The sequence below is a fragment of the Dreissena polymorpha genome, chromosome 11 (assembly GCF_020536995.1).
Source record: "Dreissena polymorpha isolate Duluth1 chromosome 11, UMN_Dpol_1.0, whole genome shotgun sequence".
In the NCBI taxonomy this organism is placed as follows: Eukaryota; Metazoa; Mollusca; class Bivalvia; order Myida; family Dreissenidae; genus Dreissena; species Dreissena polymorpha.
Window position 1 is genome coordinate 13,656,358 of NC_068365.1, and position 18,544 is coordinate 13,674,901.

At 35.7% G+C, this 18,544-nt stretch overlaps 2 protein-coding genes and 1 long non-coding RNA gene across 4 annotated transcripts in view; 2 read left to right on the forward strand and 1 right to left on the reverse strand.

The window, feature by feature from the left end:
- The window catches only part of LOC127849616 (protein O-mannosyl-transferase TMTC2-like), an 89,589-nt gene extending 79,259 nt beyond the window's left edge, over positions 1-10,330 (forward strand). For both annotated transcript variants that reach the window (XM_052382356.1, XM_052382355.1), the window contains exons 5-12: positions 324-409; positions 917-978; positions 1,850-1,972; positions 2,325-2,403; positions 2,743-2,864; positions 4,742-4,823; positions 5,596-5,774; positions 6,284-10,330. In XM_052382356.1, coding sequence (XP_052238316.1) covers positions 324-409; positions 917-978; positions 1,850-1,972; positions 2,325-2,403; positions 2,743-2,864; positions 4,742-4,823; positions 5,596-5,774; positions 6,284-6,445 — 895 coding nt within the window. In that variant the 3' untranslated portion in view covers positions 6,446-10,330. The remainder of the gene's footprint in view (positions 1-323; positions 410-916; positions 979-1,849; positions 1,973-2,324; positions 2,404-2,742; positions 2,865-4,741; positions 4,824-5,595; positions 5,775-6,283) is intronic.
- A 232-nt stretch (positions 10,331-10,562) lies between these two features.
- LOC127851890 (uncharacterized) lies at positions 10,563-14,432 on the reverse strand. Its single transcript, XR_008036013.1, has 3 exons — positions 14,261-14,432; positions 12,755-12,960; positions 10,563-10,996 (listed from the first exon to the last, which is right to left on the reverse strand). It is a non-coding gene; the product is annotated as an uncharacterized LOC127851890 (long non-coding RNA).
- A 157-nt stretch (positions 14,433-14,589) lies between these two features.
- On the forward strand, positions 14,590-17,956 carry LOC127850997 (uncharacterized). Its single transcript, XM_052384415.1, has 2 exons — positions 14,590-14,675; positions 15,023-17,956. Exon 2 carries the CDS (start codon positions 15,027-15,029, stop codon positions 16,032-16,034), a length of 1,008 nt encoding a protein of 335 aa, XP_052240375.1. The 5' UTR covers positions 14,590-14,675; positions 15,023-15,026; the 3' UTR covers positions 16,035-17,956.
- The last annotated feature ends 588 nt before the right edge of the window (positions 17,957-18,544 follow it).

The following is an 18,544-nucleotide window of genomic DNA, read 5'->3' on the forward strand; positions in this document are numbered from 1 at the left end:
AATAGCATGGATATGCGAAACTGTATCTGACCTAAAATTCTTGCATGCTTTCACAGTTAACCCGATAGTAGGTAATATTCTCCTATAATAAGTTAATTAAATTTCAACCGAAATTTGACACAAGTGGGCATGTTTCAATTCACAATCCAGATGTATTAAGATGACTCTCACAGATATCTCACCATTAAATGGCATCATTCCATACAATGGGATTGAAACTGTAAGAGGGTTTTGGGTTTCACAAACCTTCAAAGGCGAAAACCCGCAGTTGCAGCATGGATAATTAACCCTTGTATGAGGCATTCTTCATGTGTCTTTTTCAGAGGGATCCTATTACAGAACCAGAAGCGTTATAAAGATGCTATAGACAGCTACAACAAGGCTATAAGCTTTCGTCCAAACCTCTCCAGTGAGTTTGTATTTGACTAAGTGCAAGTGTATGTTTTGACATACTGTCCTTAACTTAGTTGCATGACATTGTTAAGGAATTTAAAGTAATATTGAACAATTAGGATAGTATTTATGGGGATTATAAATGTGGTGATAAATGTACAGAGGTAATGTTGTGATCTTAAAATGATAGTAATAAAATGATAACAAAAACTATTTTAATGATTAAATACAGTTAAGGAATAATGTATGATATTTATTATGATGGATACATCTATGTTATTACACTTGCTTACAGAAGTCAAGTGAGAATGGCTATATGCAACCAGCATAAAACCATAACAGCCTGCAAGTACACGTAACTTGCAGTTTGCTGCTCATTAGTATCTTATGGTTGGAAATGAAGCTTTTAAAAATTGAATCTAGTAAGAAGGGTCTTTAATTAAGTTTGGTGCTCTTTGGGATTATCAATGGGTTGATATGCACATTTAAGCTGTAAAGGGTTATATACATGTCTACATTACAGTGGCCCATTTGAACCTGGGTATCCTGCTGGCCCAGCTTGGGGATAAGAAACAGGCTGAACAGGTAGTTGTCTTTGCAAAATATTTGGGCTGGGCTTTGGGAAAATGGGGCTTAATGTATGTGCATAAAGTGCTGTCCTAGATTAACCTATGCAGGCTGCACAGGCTAATCATGGGCAGCATTTTCATCTTGTTTAGTACTTTTCATTAAAAAGCAGTCTTAGCAAAAATAAAAATTAGGCGTAAAGTATTGTTGTTAATTAGCCTGCACAGGCTAATGTGGGAAGATACTTTATTTGCATGCATTAAGCCCCATTTTCCCAGAGTGAGGCTCATTGGTTGTGATACACTTAAAGCATTAAAAGAGGTAACTGGTATTGGCATTTATTGAGACAATTTATTGTATCACTTAAAATACTCATACCATAATGATGTTATTTTTGCAACTAGCTTGACAATAACCTCTGTTTAATTTTTCACCATTAACTCATGATGTTAGCATTATCTAAATTTGTATTAGGCTTTGTAGACAAATATTGTTAAACCACAGAAGAAATAGAGAAACAATAGGCAAGTGTTGAATACCTATAGTTTATCAGGTGAGGCTTAGAAAACATAAATAATGTACCATGGCAAATGCTTCAGGTTAACATGCTGAGAAAAGTATTGTTTCTATATTCAACACAACCTTTGCAGTCTGCACAGGCTTATCAGGACGACACTTTTGGCTTGAAGTTTTTGTTAAAAGAAATTCTCTTCCAAACAAACATCCAGTTCAGGGGAAAGTGTGGTTCCTGATCCTACATAGGCAAATATGTATCGATACTTTATGTACATGCATTTAGCCAAGTATTCCTAAAATGAGGCTGTTATCATATAACTGTTGTTCCTGCTACCCCCAGTCATCATATATCTGTTGTTCCTGCTACCCCCAGGTGTACCGCCACTGTGCAGATCTGGACACCAGCAAGCTGAAGGACCCTCGCCTACACGAGAGCACCAAGATCTCCTGCCTATACAATCTGGGCAGACTCTACAATGACCAGAAACAATTTGAGGTATAGTCAACAGTGTAACACTTACTGGACAATAAGAAATAAGAAGTTCCAAATCATATTGTTTGCTCTGCCTTTATGTTTGTCAAGGGTGTTTTTGTTAGAAGATTTACAGACCAATGGTGTAACAAAAAGAATTAACCAGTTACACAAATATAATTAAATTTGTTTAGCCTTTCAATTAGCCTCAGGATGTTTAAAAGCATTGTTTTAAATGTGCAATACCTACTTATCTTAGATCAAGCTTGGCATAGCCTTATAAAAAAGCATGCATACTACACTTGATATTTAAACATTATTTATCCTCTACTTAACTAGTATTGCGTTATATTGTGTAAGGTCTGTTTTCTCCAAGGATGCCATGAGGGTTTTTGAGGAAGCTCTTCAAAGAAGACCTGACCATTACGCCCCACAGTCCATATACAATCTCTATGGTAACTGGTGACAGATCAGCATTGTGTTAAGTCTACTTGTTTAACTGTCAAAAAATTAGATTTTAGTTTATATGCATGTGACTTACTTCAAAACGGTCAACCACACATTGAAACAAAAATGGTATTTTTTTATGTCTAATTTGCAATTATAAAAAAGATTTTGATTACATGTCATGATTTAAATGATATTTTTTGCAATAGAAATGAGAACTTTATTTTGTTATGCTGCAATCAAAACAATTACTTTTTTGGCGTAGTAAATTTGAAAGTTTAAAGCAATAAATGTGTTATTTTCTTCAGAAAGATAATCAAATATCATTTAAACATGTACCACTTAAGGTGAGACACACTTCAACATGGGAAATCATGTCGAAGCTGAACGCTATTTCAAGAAGGCCCTGCAAGCCAAACCAGACCATATACCTGCACATCTTACTATGGCCAAACTTTTCCATAAACAAGTAAGTAACTGCAAGCCATCAATGTGAGTTGCATATCGCTCTGGGATTAATGCATGTGCGTAACGTGTCTTTCCAGATTAGTCTGTGCAGTCCAAACAGGCTAATCAGGAGAAAATCTTTCCACTTAAACTGGATTTTTAATTTCAAGAGACTACCTTTATATGGAAAATATCATTAAAACAGAAAGTATCGCCCCTGATCAGGGTAATCTGAGACGACACTTTATGCATATGCATTTAGCCCAGTTTTCCCAGAACACAGGTTATATAACAGGGGTTCTGAAATAAGGTGTCCAAGTTGTCCGAGTCGTCAATTTCCCCTTCCGGACAAGCAGTTTTTCAAAGCTGGCTCGTCCGGGGACAAGTAAAATTTCCGTGGTAAACATTTTTTGATAACGTAACTACTCCATTTTCCGAAAATCAAAAACGAAAGTTTATAAAAATAGCTAATGATTAATCTGCGGACTGGTACACGATTTCAACTGCAAGGTAGGTAATTTTCCGATAATAATTATTTAATGTAGTAAATCAGTCCACGCGTATATAGCAACAGTCAATCACGCATAAGAGAACATTTTCAGTAGAGAAACCAGCGCACATGTCTATAGCGACAGCCAATCACGCATCAGATAACATTTTTTGTAAATTGCAAAATTAATGGTCTCATACATGTTCTACCGACATGCAGCGAACATTATATGTTTTTTTTTTAATAAAATGGCTTCAACGTCAAGCCATGACGCAAATCAGACCAATGATAAAATCAGTTTGGCTTCGGAGAAAACGAGAAAAAACAAGTATGAATATGATAAAGCCTATGACGCCAAGCGGAAACGAGAATTTGTTAACTCTTGGCTAAATGATTCCCCTTGGCTTGAAAACGTGTGTAAATGTAAACTTTGTAAGGAGTTTCCTTTATTAGCAGATAAAGTATGTTTGTATCATTTGCTTAATTAGTAATGATCTTTCCTTTACCTATCTTAAAAGTACGGACAAGTACTTCTTTGGTACGGACAAGTGAATTTGTGGGTCCAGCTTGTCCGTGGACAAGTAGACTCTTAAAATATTTCAGAACCCCTGTATAAGGAACATGAAATTATTGCCACATTTCTAAACACTCTTGTCAAGTTTCTGCAATCTTTATCCATCTCATGTCAGACCAATCATGCCCTGAAATGTTAGGTTATTGCAGCTTGATCATATAACATTCCACCTTAAAAAAATATATGAAACAAAACGAATCTGTATGCTGGAATGTCCTTTCCCTCTATTGAAAAAGCACAGTAGTTTGATGCAAATCATGCGCATTCTACCCATGTTATGATTGAAATCGAATCTCTTTTTTTTTGAAAGGCAGAGAAAAAAGTAATTAAACAACTGCAAATCAAAAGTATTATTCATATCTTAAAATACTTAGATGAATTGTACACATCTTTATTTGCATGAAACCCACACTATTCTAAATTTGCATGAAACCCACACTATTCTAAATCAGCACTGCCCTCAAGCAATGTACTGGTGAATTTAGAACCATGCTGTCCTTCAATTACATACAAACAGGAATGTTAAGTTTGAGTCTTGCAAAAATAAGTCATATGTCAGAGGTCAGCTTAGCTCCAATCCAGCCTGCGCATCTGATGAAGTCTGGTTAGGAGCAACCCCTCTGCTAAAAAGACCCCAAACCTTGCATGCCTTTATAGAGGACAGTGTAGCTCATGACTAAACTGCACAATTGGGCAGGCTGGGCTGGTGCTAGGCCGTTTGCATAAGGCATAAGACCCATTTATGCATTGCATCGTCATATCTTGTTCGTAAGTAATTAAACAAAATTCTGGCTTAGTCTAACTGCTAATTACACTTGACTGATCCTTGTTTCAGGGCAAGAATGAGGAAGCAGAGAGCTGGTTCTTGAAGGCCAAGCATCTTGATCCCTCTGACAACACCGTGTACCAGCACTATGGTAGGCATCAATTGTAACATCACTCAGTAAATAGATGTTTTATGTAACTAAATGAACAAAGATAGAACAACGCAGTGTTGAGAAATACTAGTTCTCGTTCTCACCTGTGTTATTATTATCCCAGACCATAGGCGGAGGGATATTGTTTTGGCGTTGTACGTCCATCCGTCCGTCTTTTCGTCCTTCCGGCTGACCGTCACTTTTGTGTCCTGAGCCATATCTTGGAAGTGCTTTGGCGATTTTTATTGAAACTTGGTATGAGTATATATATGGATAAGAGTATGATGCACGCCAAATGGCAATGTACTGCATCTGTTAATTACGGACTTATGATCCTTTGTATCTTGAAAAAATGCTTTTTCATATAATTATTTCCATGTATGTTATGGCGTATGTTGTGTTCACTCTGCAACACTCTGAAAATTTAGTGTATATTAAGATTTAATGTTTTCTTGAAAAGGCAAAACTTTTTAATTCACATAAATAATTACTTAGTTTCATTTTTTAATAATTTAGGTTAGGTATAAATCAAATTTACAAATCAAAGAACATTAATATATACAGCAAAGATAAGCTAATGTGATATTTGTCTGGGAATGTACATGCATATTTTCAAGACAGTTTTTGTCCCAATTGCATTACCGTGCAAGAATACATAACTTTGCTCTGACTCGTAACTATGATCTGTAAAGGAGATTGTTTGAAATCAACAAGTGGAATGATTCCCCTGAACATTCACAGTTATACATACTCTGATATCATCTGATTTTAGCTTTGTTCCTGGGTGAAGTGGGCAGACTGACAGAATCAGCCTCTCTCTATAAAGACATACTGGAGAAAGATCCAGAAAACTTTGAGATGATTTTCAATGCAGCCAATGTGCTACGCCAAGTTGGTCAGAACGGCGATGCAGAAAAAATGTTCATAAAGGCAACACAACTTCGACCAGAGGTAAAATTTAACACAGTGGTCTGACAAACTTCCTTGTCATTTTCTAAGAAAAGTGTTTTCACAATATTGAATTTTATGGAATTTTATGAAAATCTACAAAGTCTGGTCAACAAATTTAAAGACACATAGGATGGTTAAGATGTTCTTTTTGTGATTTTACTGTCGTTTTAAGAATATTTGTTTAAAGAACACACACTAAATAGGATTAATGTTTCATGAAATTGTAAGTAATGGCACAAATGTATATGCAATCTTGCCCTTTTACAAATGTTACCATAAACATGAACTAAATTGTCAACTGCAAACTGGCAGGAGAAAATTTGTATTATAGCGCAAGGTCCCATATTTATGGCAAGTGACTATTAGCCAAACAATCTGACACAGAACAAAAACACGCAGAAGTCACATATAATGGGGTAACCAAATTAAAACAGTCAATGGAAAGGATTGTGAGTTTAAGGGGGTTGTATTGAACTGTAAATTTCAATTAAATCTGTTTTTCGTTCTAGGAGGCCACAGCACATATGAATCTGGGTGCCATGTACCACATCAACAACAAACTGACAGAAGCAGAGAAGAGCTACACACGAGCCCTAGAGTTGAAACCAGGAGATAGAACTACGCAAGAGAACCTCGCCAAGTTGAAGACTCTGATGAGCTCTAAACATTAAGGCAATTAGAGGTGACTGCTTGATAAAGCAGAACAATTAAGTTTAGAAGTTTCATGTTTAGTATGAACTTCCAGTCCTGTTGAAATGGAAAAAAGGAGTTCATTTGTATCTTGTGGTTAAATTGAGTAATTCAATTCAGTTCATTTGCATGTTCAGCTTGTCGTGGATATGGTCAGGTGGTTTTCTTAACTAATGGTAATGTTTATACAAGAATGGCTGCAGATTAGTATGGTCATTCAATGTCTGTATTACCATAGGGGTATCAAGAAGGGTAAGCCTTGTATGTGCAACTAAGGATGATTACTTATATGGCAAAATAAATTGAAACATGCATTTAAAGCATAATGAACAACCATCATCCCTTAAAGTGCGATGTTTATTTAGGTGATACCTAATTTTGCCTTTATTGATACACGAGCCTTACAAATTGATTGTTATTGTTTGTGTCCATGATTTTGAGAAAATTTGACTTTTCATTAAAGCAATATATTTAACCTGTGATCATGGATCATCTCACTTTTAATTAACCATTAGGCTGTTAGTTAAATATTATTTCATATAAAATCATTCTCTTTAATATCACTTTTGGGGATAATATTGGTCTCAAATAAATTATATGTGATAAAATGTTATGGAGGTATATATCTGTAATTGTGTATATTCTTTTGGTCAAGAAATAATATGAGAACATGCAATCAATTAAACAAGATAACTGTTAATGAAGTAATCAAGAAATATAGTTGTGAGGGAAACAAAAATGTTTTGATAAAAGTTGGAGCATAATAATTTATTTAGGGTGTACATGTACATTGTATTTCATTACACAATATTTCAGTTAGTAGAGAACTTTATCAGCAATATTCATATATCATGCAGTGATTATAGTGTTGTTGCAATTTTATAATAGATATCATGATTTTAAGCAATGTATTGTCTGCATTTAGTTAAAGCCACAGGCAACACTTTAAATGAATTGTAGTTGACTTTGCCAAAATTCAAGTTCTTTGTGCTAGACAATCACTAAAGTATGATATGTTTGTAAACCATATAGATTTTAAAATTCCTTTGTTGATTTTAATAATGACAGAGATTTTTTTTAAAGTGCTTTGAATAGGGAATGTTCTGAAGTCTTGTTTAGTTTCATTAACTTTCAAAATTGTCTTTGATTTTGTTGTGACAAGTAATGTTGGATTGTCATTACCTTTAACTTATGTCATGACCTTGAGCTGAAGATTTTCTTAAGATGTTGAAAAGCTGTGAAGTGAAGCGAGGCCTTATGCCGGCCATTCATAGTCATTTATTGTATTCAGATGTAGCATGAATGATTTTGTTGTTTTATTTGGAAGATGCATGGAATCTCAGAATGAAATAATTCAACTATGTGAATTATTGTGAATAAAATTTGGACAATATTTTTTATATGATTCAAGTCATTGTTATTGTTGGTATGATAATGTTTGTTGCATTCATTAAAGTTTCATGTATAAACAATTGTAATCTGCAATACTTGGATATGAAAAGTAAAAGGTATTTTGTTCTAAAGCTGAGACAATAGATATCACAAGATGGCAATCAATTTAGCATTCCTGTAATATTATTATTGAGTAAAAAGTTACCTATTATTGATATTTAATATATATTTCTTTAAAATTTGCTCATTTCTGTATTTGATTGTTTGTTACTTTGATTTTGTTCAAGTATCTCTTAAGTGATAATTGGTAACATTCCAATAGGTGTTTACATGATGCATTAATGTCTGTATTTTTGGTTTGTTGTTGCCTATGCTGTTATTATGCTCCCCCGAAATTTAATTTGTGGGGAGCATATAGTCGCCGCTTCGTCTGTCTGCCCGTCTGTGCACAATTTTTGTCCAGGCTATTTCTCAGCAACTAATGACCGGAATTCAATGAAACTTTATGGGAAGCTTCACTACCAAGAGGAGATGTGCATATTATCAGCGGGTTTTGGTCGGATGATTTTTCACAGAGTTATGGCCCTTTGAAATTTTCCATTAACTGTACATATAGTGCAATTTTTGTCCGGGCTATTTCTCAGCAACTAATGACAGGAAGTTAATGAAACTTTATGGGAAGCTTTACTACCAAGAGGAGATGTGCATATTATCAGTGGGTCCTGGTCGGATGATTTTTCACAGAGTTATGACCCTTTGAAATTTTCCATTAACTGTACATATAGTGCAATTCTTGTCCGGACTATTTCTCAGCAACTTATGACCGGAATTCAATGAAACTTTATGGGAAGCTTCACTACCAAGAGGAGATGTGCATATAATCAGCGGGTTCTGGTCGGATGATTTTTCACAGAGTTATGGCCCTTTGAGATTTTCCATAAAAAATTCTTGTCCCCCCAAATACTGTGCCCTCAAGACGCTTTCTTTTATCTGAAAAATATATAGTGCAATATTGTGACAAAAAAAACCTTTGGGGAGCATCAATTGTCTGCGACGGTTTCTTGTTTTATGGTATATGTTCTTGTTCTGAACCTTTTAGCAATGCAGTCAGCACAGGCTTATAAGAGACTAAACATTCCACTTAGAATAGAATATTTCTTTTAGAAAACGTCTCTTCTGAACAAAAATCCTGTCTAGGCATTAATGGTCTGATGAGCCTGTGCGGACGGTACAGACTCATCTGTGAATTTTTTTTAATCCAGATGCATTAAGTCAGGTTTTCTCAAAGACCAGCTCATAATATTACTATTGACAACATTCCTGAATGTTTTTTAATTTTACTAGGCTGGGAGACAGTTTATCCTTGTTAATTATGATTCCCTATTGCTATTTTATTCTCTGGATGTTATACAACCTGAAACAAGAAATTGCATAGTTTAGAATATTTGACTTTTAGGCTTGTGAATTGCAACCATTGACAAATCTATTAACATAATGATTCATACTCTTGAGAATTGCATCATGGTTTATTGAGCTGCTTCACACTTATTTAGGTGTTGTTTCATACGCGGCCAGCAAAGCTCAAGACTAGCCGGCAAAGTTTGGTCAAGAGCTACCTGCTAATAAGACCACAAAACATTGACATTATAGCAGACAGCATAGCTCCTGACCAGATTGCGTAATTGCATTTTCGCATAACATGGACCAAATGTTTTTTTTAGCTCAGCTGTATTCGGAGAAAACCCGAGGTATTGTCATAGCCAGCTTGGTGTCTGCGGTCCGCTGTCCGCGTCGTGCTAAAACCTTGACATTTTTCTCTACAATCAAATTGCTTCCACCTACATCTTTGTAACTTCATTATGTAGATGCACCTTGATGAGTTCTACATGCAACATTTTTAGGTCACTAGGTCAAAGGTCAAGATCACTGTGACCTCTTAAAAAATTAATTCTGGCAAGCTTTCATTTATTCAAAACTGCACTCGCAGCCGAATGTTGGCACCCGTTATGCGGTGCTCTTGTTTACAGTTATATTGATCAAATGGCCATGACATTGAAGTAAATCTTAAGCTCTGTGTAACAATTCATGGGATCTTAAATAACAACTCAAATGTCAATTAGAACATACAGTGAAATTGTCAATTTGCTATGTTTGTATCGGACTTTGAATTGTCTCATTATACTTATGTAAATGCAAGTAGTTGAGATCTGTAAAACAAATTTGTCAATATATACAAATATTATTGATTACCACAACTAATAGAAAAGCTAATATTTTAAGGGTTGAATAATTATTGTATGTTTAAAGAATTGGGAAAAATATAATACATTAATCATTATGTGTAAGTGTCGCACAGCACAGACTGTCATTGCAATCCTGTCAAGATAGACAGTTGATGCTATTAGCAATATTTTGTTTATAAATTTGTTACCAAAAATATGTTATATTAAATAGCAATAAAAGATTAGAAATTTGGTAAAGTGTTTTGTGAATTGCCCCAATGTTTCCAATCTTACAGCAAACACTGGTTCAACAGGCATTTAAGCAGTGAGTTGATATCATTTTTTGGTACACCTGTATTTAGCAACATTAGAGATTGAAGAATTTAAAAGAGGACCTTAAGGGTACTTAAGTGCTATCCTGAGAAACTGTAACTCAGTGGTATAACACAAGGACCCTGGTTTCGACATTTTGACCTCAGAGGCATAATTTGAACATTTATTGCCATGAAAGTATGAATATGAATGTCCCTCTCACACGGAGGTTGTTAGGTGTGACCCCAGACACTTATTATACCAATTTAACACTATCTGATGTTACATATCAAAATGAAATACTACTACATGGTCTCCAGGCCATAAAGGCGTATTGTTGCTGACATCCGTTCAAATGATATTCCTTCAAAATCCAGTGTGGTCAAGTGACATCCCTTCAAAATCCAGGGTCGTTTAGTGTCATTCATTCAAAATCCATGGTGTTCTAGTGAAACCACTTCAAATCCAAGGTGGTCTTGCGACTTCTCTTCTAATTCAAGGGGTCTAGTAACATTTTTTCACAATCAAGTGAAATCTTGTCACATCCCTTCAAAATCCAGAGTGGTATTGCGACTTCTTTTCAAATCCAGGGTGTCTAGTTACGCCCTTCAAAATAAAATAAAAAATCTAGTGACAACCCTTCAAAATCACAGGAGATCTAGTGACAACGCTTCAAACATTTTATCCAAGATGGTCTTGTTACATCCTTCACAATCAATGGAGATCTTTTACAATCCCTTCAAAAGCCAGGATGGTCTAGTGACATGCCTTCAAAATCCAGGGTGATCTATTGACATGTGACATCCACTGAGGCATACATTTCACAAAGGTATGACAGTTATTAGTAAATATGTTGATATAAATTGTACATGTAATCATTTTTGTACAAGCAAACGATAAAATCATCCATCGTGACGATGGGATGCTTCAGCAAGTGGGGAAGCACCCCCTGTACGTCGATAATCCAAACTGAGTTGGATAATTCAAACTAAAGAACAAAATGTGGACCGAAACCGAAAGGCAGGTGATTATTTTATCATTTCTGCTAATTTAGTAACTATAAGGACGTATTTGTTTTACACTTGTGATAGTGAATGTCTGACACATACATGCGTTTTGAGTTTTGCAATGATTTAATAGTTTTCTAGTAAAAACCGATAAATTTGTCTTCGGAAAATGCTAATTTTCATGAAATGCGACCTATGTGTTGAATTATTTACACGTTAATTGATAAACGAGCGAACGAAACTGTAACAGAGATATGCAAAATTATATCATGAATGTACTTCAAAATTTAACTTTTAACACCTAGTGGGTTTCTATGTTAAAATCATGTGTTTGCACGACGGGTATATAAGTTTATGGATAAATCCAAACTGATATGAAAATTTCTGTGGATAATAACCACACTCAAAATGGATAATGCACAAACTGCGATGTATTGAACATGTTTTTCAAAGACAGGTTGGATATTATTCTTTGAAAACAACTATTTATAACCAAAAACTCACACGATGTGTATCATGGAATATAAAAATACTTTCAACGAACATCAACATTCATTTATTTGTTATTAGTGAAATCAATTTCAACGGAACTTGCATATATGTACAATTGAGATTAGAAGCAAAATAAGCATGCGAAATTTGCATTCCACGTACACAGAGATGCCATAACACGTGTTCCATGTCATTTTGGATAGCATGAAAAGCATAGAAATTTTAAAAATGTCCCTACTTATTATTTAATCACTTGATTTAAAGGGATTCGAGAAAAAGCTGCATGTTAAAGTGGCACTTGTATTTCAAGGGCTTGTCACCATGGTGCTCTATGCGGTGTTTTATTGTCTCACTCAAAGTTTGTTTATCGTTACTACAATACACGCAAAGGTATTTTGGCTTGTTCTTATGCGATTCCAGTAGTTTCGTAAATTTAAACGACAACAACAGAACTCTCCAAATTATTCAATCGTTTCGCGTTGCAACGCTTTATATTTTTTAGGTTTTCAAATCGTCAAAAGATACATATAATGGCTATATTGGATTATGGTAAATGTTCAGTAATACTGTTTCCTCACAAATATCATAACTAAAACGAAAATTTGCGAATCTGAAACAACTTTTTTCAATTTTGTCAATTTACCAAACCGTGAAAAGATCCCTTTAAACCATTAAAAACATTCGATTATTATACTAACTGTTTTTTGCCTAAAATTTTCGATAATTTCATTTACTTTTTCCAGATTTTATAACATATTCATTTTATTTCGACGTTATTGTTTTTTATTGTTATTGGTTTATTAGCGCATTGTATCCGGAAAATAACATTTTATCAAAAAGAAACGTTTATTATGTCACAACTTACCTTAAATAAACGTGTTCTTAGAAATAAATGACGAGAGTCTTTATATCGCCATTTTTAGCTCGGCGTTTTCGGAGAAAACCCGAGGTATTGTCATAGCCAGCTCGTCTTCCGCCGTCCGTCGTCCGCCGTCCGCGTCGTGCTAAAACCTTAACATTTTGTTAAGGTTTTGAACATTGGCTCAAACATCAAATTGCTTCAACCTACAACTTTGAAAATTCATATGTACATGCACCTTGATGTGTTCTACACGCCACACCCATTTTTTTATCACTAGGTCAAAGGTCAAGGTCACTGTGACCTTTTAAAAAAAATTCTGACAAGCTTTCATTTATTCATTTATTCAAAACTGCACCCGTAGCCGAGCGTGGCACCCGTTATGCGGTGCTCTTGTTTCATCAGTTTTAATTATCCTACTCAGTTTGGACTATCGACATACAAACTCATGTTTGGCATACAAACTTTGAACTACGAAGATAATAGTAAGCTTTTTCAAGAAGTTCAGTTATTTATCAAACGAACGAAACGATTTAATGTATAACAATCAATTAACCAGGACATAATAGCTTCCCTCAAAGCATTTAAATATCAAGTTGAAAGGAAGAATATGGTCGAGCTGGTCAGGGTATTTGCAAGCATGTGTATCTTTGTTCATAATTATGATGTTATTTTTTCGGCGTAAGCTGCATAAGCCAGCTTTTCACCTTAGCCTGACCTTTGTAAGTGTCCAATAAAATTCCAATAAAATTTCCCGCGGCTAGGTACGAATGAATACACTTCATTTATTCCATTGGCTGATTTGAGTATACCACCAGAACATTGGAAACATATCCGCGTCTTTGTTACACTGTTTTACTGTATGAAACAATTTTATCTCGAATGAAAAGGCTTAATAGATAGAACAGTTTTACACTCAATTCTCGACATCAATACAGTTTGTGCGTGCACCTTTTATTTTCAGAGTATTACCAGCGCAAGAGCGTTTATACTTAAAACATTAATTCTACGCTAAACTAGCACTTTCTATGATATGTCTGTCTTTGTGTAAGTGTAGTAATGTACAGCCGTGAAAACAGGTTCCACATAATTTTGGTATGACTCTGGTATCATGGCTGACTGTTGCACTCGGAATAGTTGGAATTAAATGAAAATAAAACATTCCATATCTCATAAAAAAAGGTCATATTAGCCAAAAGTGTCTTTGTCCTAGCACGACATACTTGTTTATGAAGCCAAACTTAGAAAGGTGTTTAAACAGAACATGTCTATTTTTGGCTCTTCTCAGAAGTAAGGAATATTGTTTATCAGAATAACACATTTTTTCTCTTGATTTGAGGAAACACAAATTCAAAACATGCAATATGAAGTTGTCCTCGTTATAAAAGTAAGATACGTTAAACAAAAATAGATCGTTGTAAAGTATGTTAAATACATAGATAAGAACTAAATATTACATTAAATGAGGGCTATACATGTTATATCGTTTAAGAAAACAATCACATTTCTTACCATCAACACGTTTTTTTTTAAGTTTTGCCTAAAATCCGATTTTTTTAAAATATACACAGAACTCGTCAGATACGTTAACTTGTTTGTATGTTTCTTATAACTTAGACTTAATATGCAAGGCACAAATACACGAAATTCATATCATGGTATCATCCTTTTCGAAGGAAAACATTAAAACTACACAAAAAGTGTTTACCACTTCTCTCTGGGTAGCTTTTTAGCACATGTACATCAAATACGTTAATGTCAAATACGTTAAATCTCTGAATTAAGATTTCGTCACACTATGACGTAATTGTGTTTCGTCACTGTTCTACAAAGCATCTAGAGCCACGTCGTCGCTCGAATCGTATGTTTACTGCGCGTGCATATGGCGGAAAATATTAAGTGTGGATGGTGTTTGATATAAGCAGAGGTAAGTTGTGATTTATGCTTCGATTTACTTTGATAACCACCTTTTGGTAGAAAAGTATGCAACGCAAAAGCAATTTACATGCGGCAATAGAAATATAAACCCAAATATAAACGATTCGATGTATTTAACGTATCTGATGAACAACTTGAACGTATCTGATTCTAATAAATATTGACGGATTTTAATGTTTTAATCGAGTTTTCACAATTTCCTCAATGGTTTTTACCAAATGGGTTACATATTGCTAGCATTAACCACCATTATATGAAGCATTGTCAAATATATACGAAACAATAACCTTCTCGCTTTTCAATATAACGTATCTGATGTCATTTTCGTTCTTTCAGAAAGATGGTCAAAACAGCAGCAGAATACCAGAAAGCGTACAGAGAACGCAAAAAGGCAAGAGATGAAACCTTTTTAGAGAAGGAAAGAGCCAGAGCAAAAGGATATAGAAAGCCGATACTCGCCAAAACAAAGAAAGACCAAGCCTTGATAAGAGAAAGAAATAAACAGTATAGCCAGAAGTACCGTGATAGACAAAAGACCTTAAAGCAAACCCAAGTTAGAAGTACCACAATAACGACTGAGGCTGAAGAGAAATCCGAAGAGGACGAGCACTCCAATGTTGTTTCAAGTACATCCAGTGAACCTGTTGCAAGAGCAAAGCGAGGCCAATCAACACTTTTGGTTAAACTATCATTTCCTCAGAAACGAAGAAACAAACGGAAATCAGATGCACTCAAAAGAGTTCACAGCAAAATCCAAAGGCTCAATGGACAGATATCTTCCCTTACAAGAAACAAAAACAAGTGGGCGAAACGATGCCAGAGGATTTCTAAAAAGATTATACTCTCGGCTGAAGCTGACGGCATCACCACAGCTGCCAACAATGAAAAATCATTGACACCAAAAAGCAAGACAATAGTAGAATTGAGACGAGATGGAGTAAGTCCGAGAAAGCTACCGAAATCTGTTGTAAAGAAGCTAGTGCTGTCCAATGCAATATTAGACGAAATCAAATCGAGCCGTCGTGCCAACCCACAACAGCTGCGACGAAACATTGCAACTCGTGTGATAAGCGGGAAAATATTAAAAAAGTACAAATGTGTGTCTATGGTTAGCAAGAAAACCGGCATAAGTTTGACAGAACTGAGAAGACATCAGGACAAAGTAATAGAGTTTAGAAAGCGATCAAGGATGAAAGCAGAGAGGGATCAATTGAAGGCTCATGTCGTGGAGTTCATAGAACAAGATGATGTAAGCGTAATGATGCCAGGGAAAGCAGACGCAAAATTATATGAAGGAGAGAAACGGCAGATTCGCATACTTACAGACTACATGTCTAACATTCACTAAAGATTTCAAGCAGAAACTCAGAAGAAAATTTCGCCGGCTCTTTTTTGTAAACTACGCCCTGCGTACATCAAACTTACTTCTTCAATGTCAAGAAATACCTGTCTATGTTCAAGACATCAGAGTTTTGCCATGAAACTGAACTGCCTTCGTTTACAGGGCGTTGACATTTCCAAAAACCCAGAGACTGTATGTAAGAACACGACGCAAGAGCAAATGGAAATGCTTCTTGGTGGCATTTCAAACGCGGAAGTAGAATATGAAACATGGCGCCGGGTAGAAGTAGATGGTAAGAGAAAGATGAAAATAGTATCGGTTAAGTGTAGTAAAGACGACTTCATAATCCTGATGAAGGAAGAATATGAAGCATTCCTGAATCACATGAGCAGAGTTACAGCCCAATATACAGCACTGAAATCGTTAAAAGAAAACCTACCGAGCAATGACATGGTAGTGCAAATGGACTTTGCTGAAAACTTTACGTGTGGAACATCTCACGAAATCCAGAGCGCATATTGGAATGCCAGTTCAGTCACATTACATCCGGTGGTTGTATATTTCAGAGGCACGGATAATAGTCTAGAGCACTTGAACTTTGTCTTTGTGTCTAATGCTCTGCAACACAACTCTTCAGCCGTGATTACGATAATGAAAAAGCTATGCAAAGAATTAAGAGAGATATTCCCTGACGCTCGACAAATTCATTACTGGACGGACAGCCCTTCCTCCCAGTATCGTAATCGATTTGTGTTTGATGCTATCTTGCACTTTGCCGAACGATTCAGTGGATTTTCGGCACGTTGGAATTACTTTGAATCCGGCCATGGTAAGGGCCCTTGTGACGGCATCGGTGGTGTTGCTAAGAGAAAGGCAAGTGATGCTATAAAGCAGGGAAAAGCCTGTATCCAGGATGCTTTTGACTTTTCAATTGGGCAAAGGGAAGTTCTGTTAACATCAAGTACCGTTTCTACACCACCGATGACGTTGACACAACTGCTGCTGAAATCCAGAAAACGAATCCTCTTCCAATGCAAGGTACAATGAAAGCACACGCTGTGTTTCCTAAAGACGGTGGCTTGTTCTCAAGAGAGGTATCCTGCTATTGCAAATCTTGTATCATTGGTGACACTCTATGCAATGGCTGGATATGGCATGGTATGGCAAGGAAGGTAGCCGAATTTATAGATGATGTTAATCATGAAATGGAACCCACCCCTGCAGCTATACCAATGGCTGTACCTGCAGAACTAGACGTGGTCCCCAAGAAAGGTGACTTTGTGGCTGCCGTCTATGAAGGGGTCTGGAACGTTGGAAAAGTTCTTAAGGTTGACGAATCGGATGGCGATGCTAAAATTTCCTTTATGAAAAAAGCTCGTGGAAGCACATCCGTTGAAAAATTCAAATGGCCGCAGCCTCCAGATAAGATATGGGTCAAATTCAACGAGATTCTTTGTAACGTCAATGAACTAGAGCCTGTTGGAAAGTCCGGAAGAGAATTCAAATTAGGAGAAGACGATCACGAACTAATTTGCCAGATATTTCAGATGAAATAACTTAACGGCATCAGATACGTTAAAAGTGTCGCGTTGTTAAAATCCATGTTCCACGTTCATATAACCGTTCAAAGTTAATTAAGTGTATACTTTATCGAAAGTATACCGTTTCTTTAGGCAAATGTTGCATTTATAAACGATTACCATTTTCAATAAAAATTTCAGTTTCATACATCAGATACGTTAAATGATAAACACTGTCTCGTATAATAATACCTTTGTTCAAGCATGCACAAACACTTATTTGCGAAAACGTGAAAACACTGAACTATTCTACAAAAGTTTTCACAAACAAATGTATGAACCAATAACAGTGTTAACTTTAAAAACAAAGTGTGTTTGGTTGACAAAATAAAATACGGCATGTATATTGTTATGTAAGAATGGCGCATTTGTTATTGTTCACCCTTAATTTGTTTTACACTTTGTTTATTTCTTTGGGGAAGGTTCACATGTAGGAAATACGTCCATCGCAAGGTTCTTATACCACGAAAACGACTGCTTACTGCTTTTCACAACAGGCAGTCGTATTTAACGTTTCTGACGTATACATTTTAAGTGATACTACAGCATGTCGGTTTTTGGAAAAAATCGAGATGGGTTTGGGTCCCCTGGTGTTTGAATCTTGACACCAATACTTCATGCTATTCAAAAATGACAAACACATGCATAAAATCATTTTTTGATTTTTCATCATTTGTGACCACCTAATTAGTGCATTTATCGTAGAATCAATGAAAAGGCTATGTTCTCATATTTAGTACTTACTTCCTTATTCCTGTCAACATGTTAACATGTAAAAGTATAAAGAGCAATGGAAGCGAGGCCTCACTTTAAAGCATTGCATTTCAACCCGCGAGGTATATCGGGTCAATTCGCGGACATTCAGAGTTTATATACAGGTCATCACCGGAGTTGGCGGCCAGTAAAATAATCGTTATATAATAAAGACGCTATCCG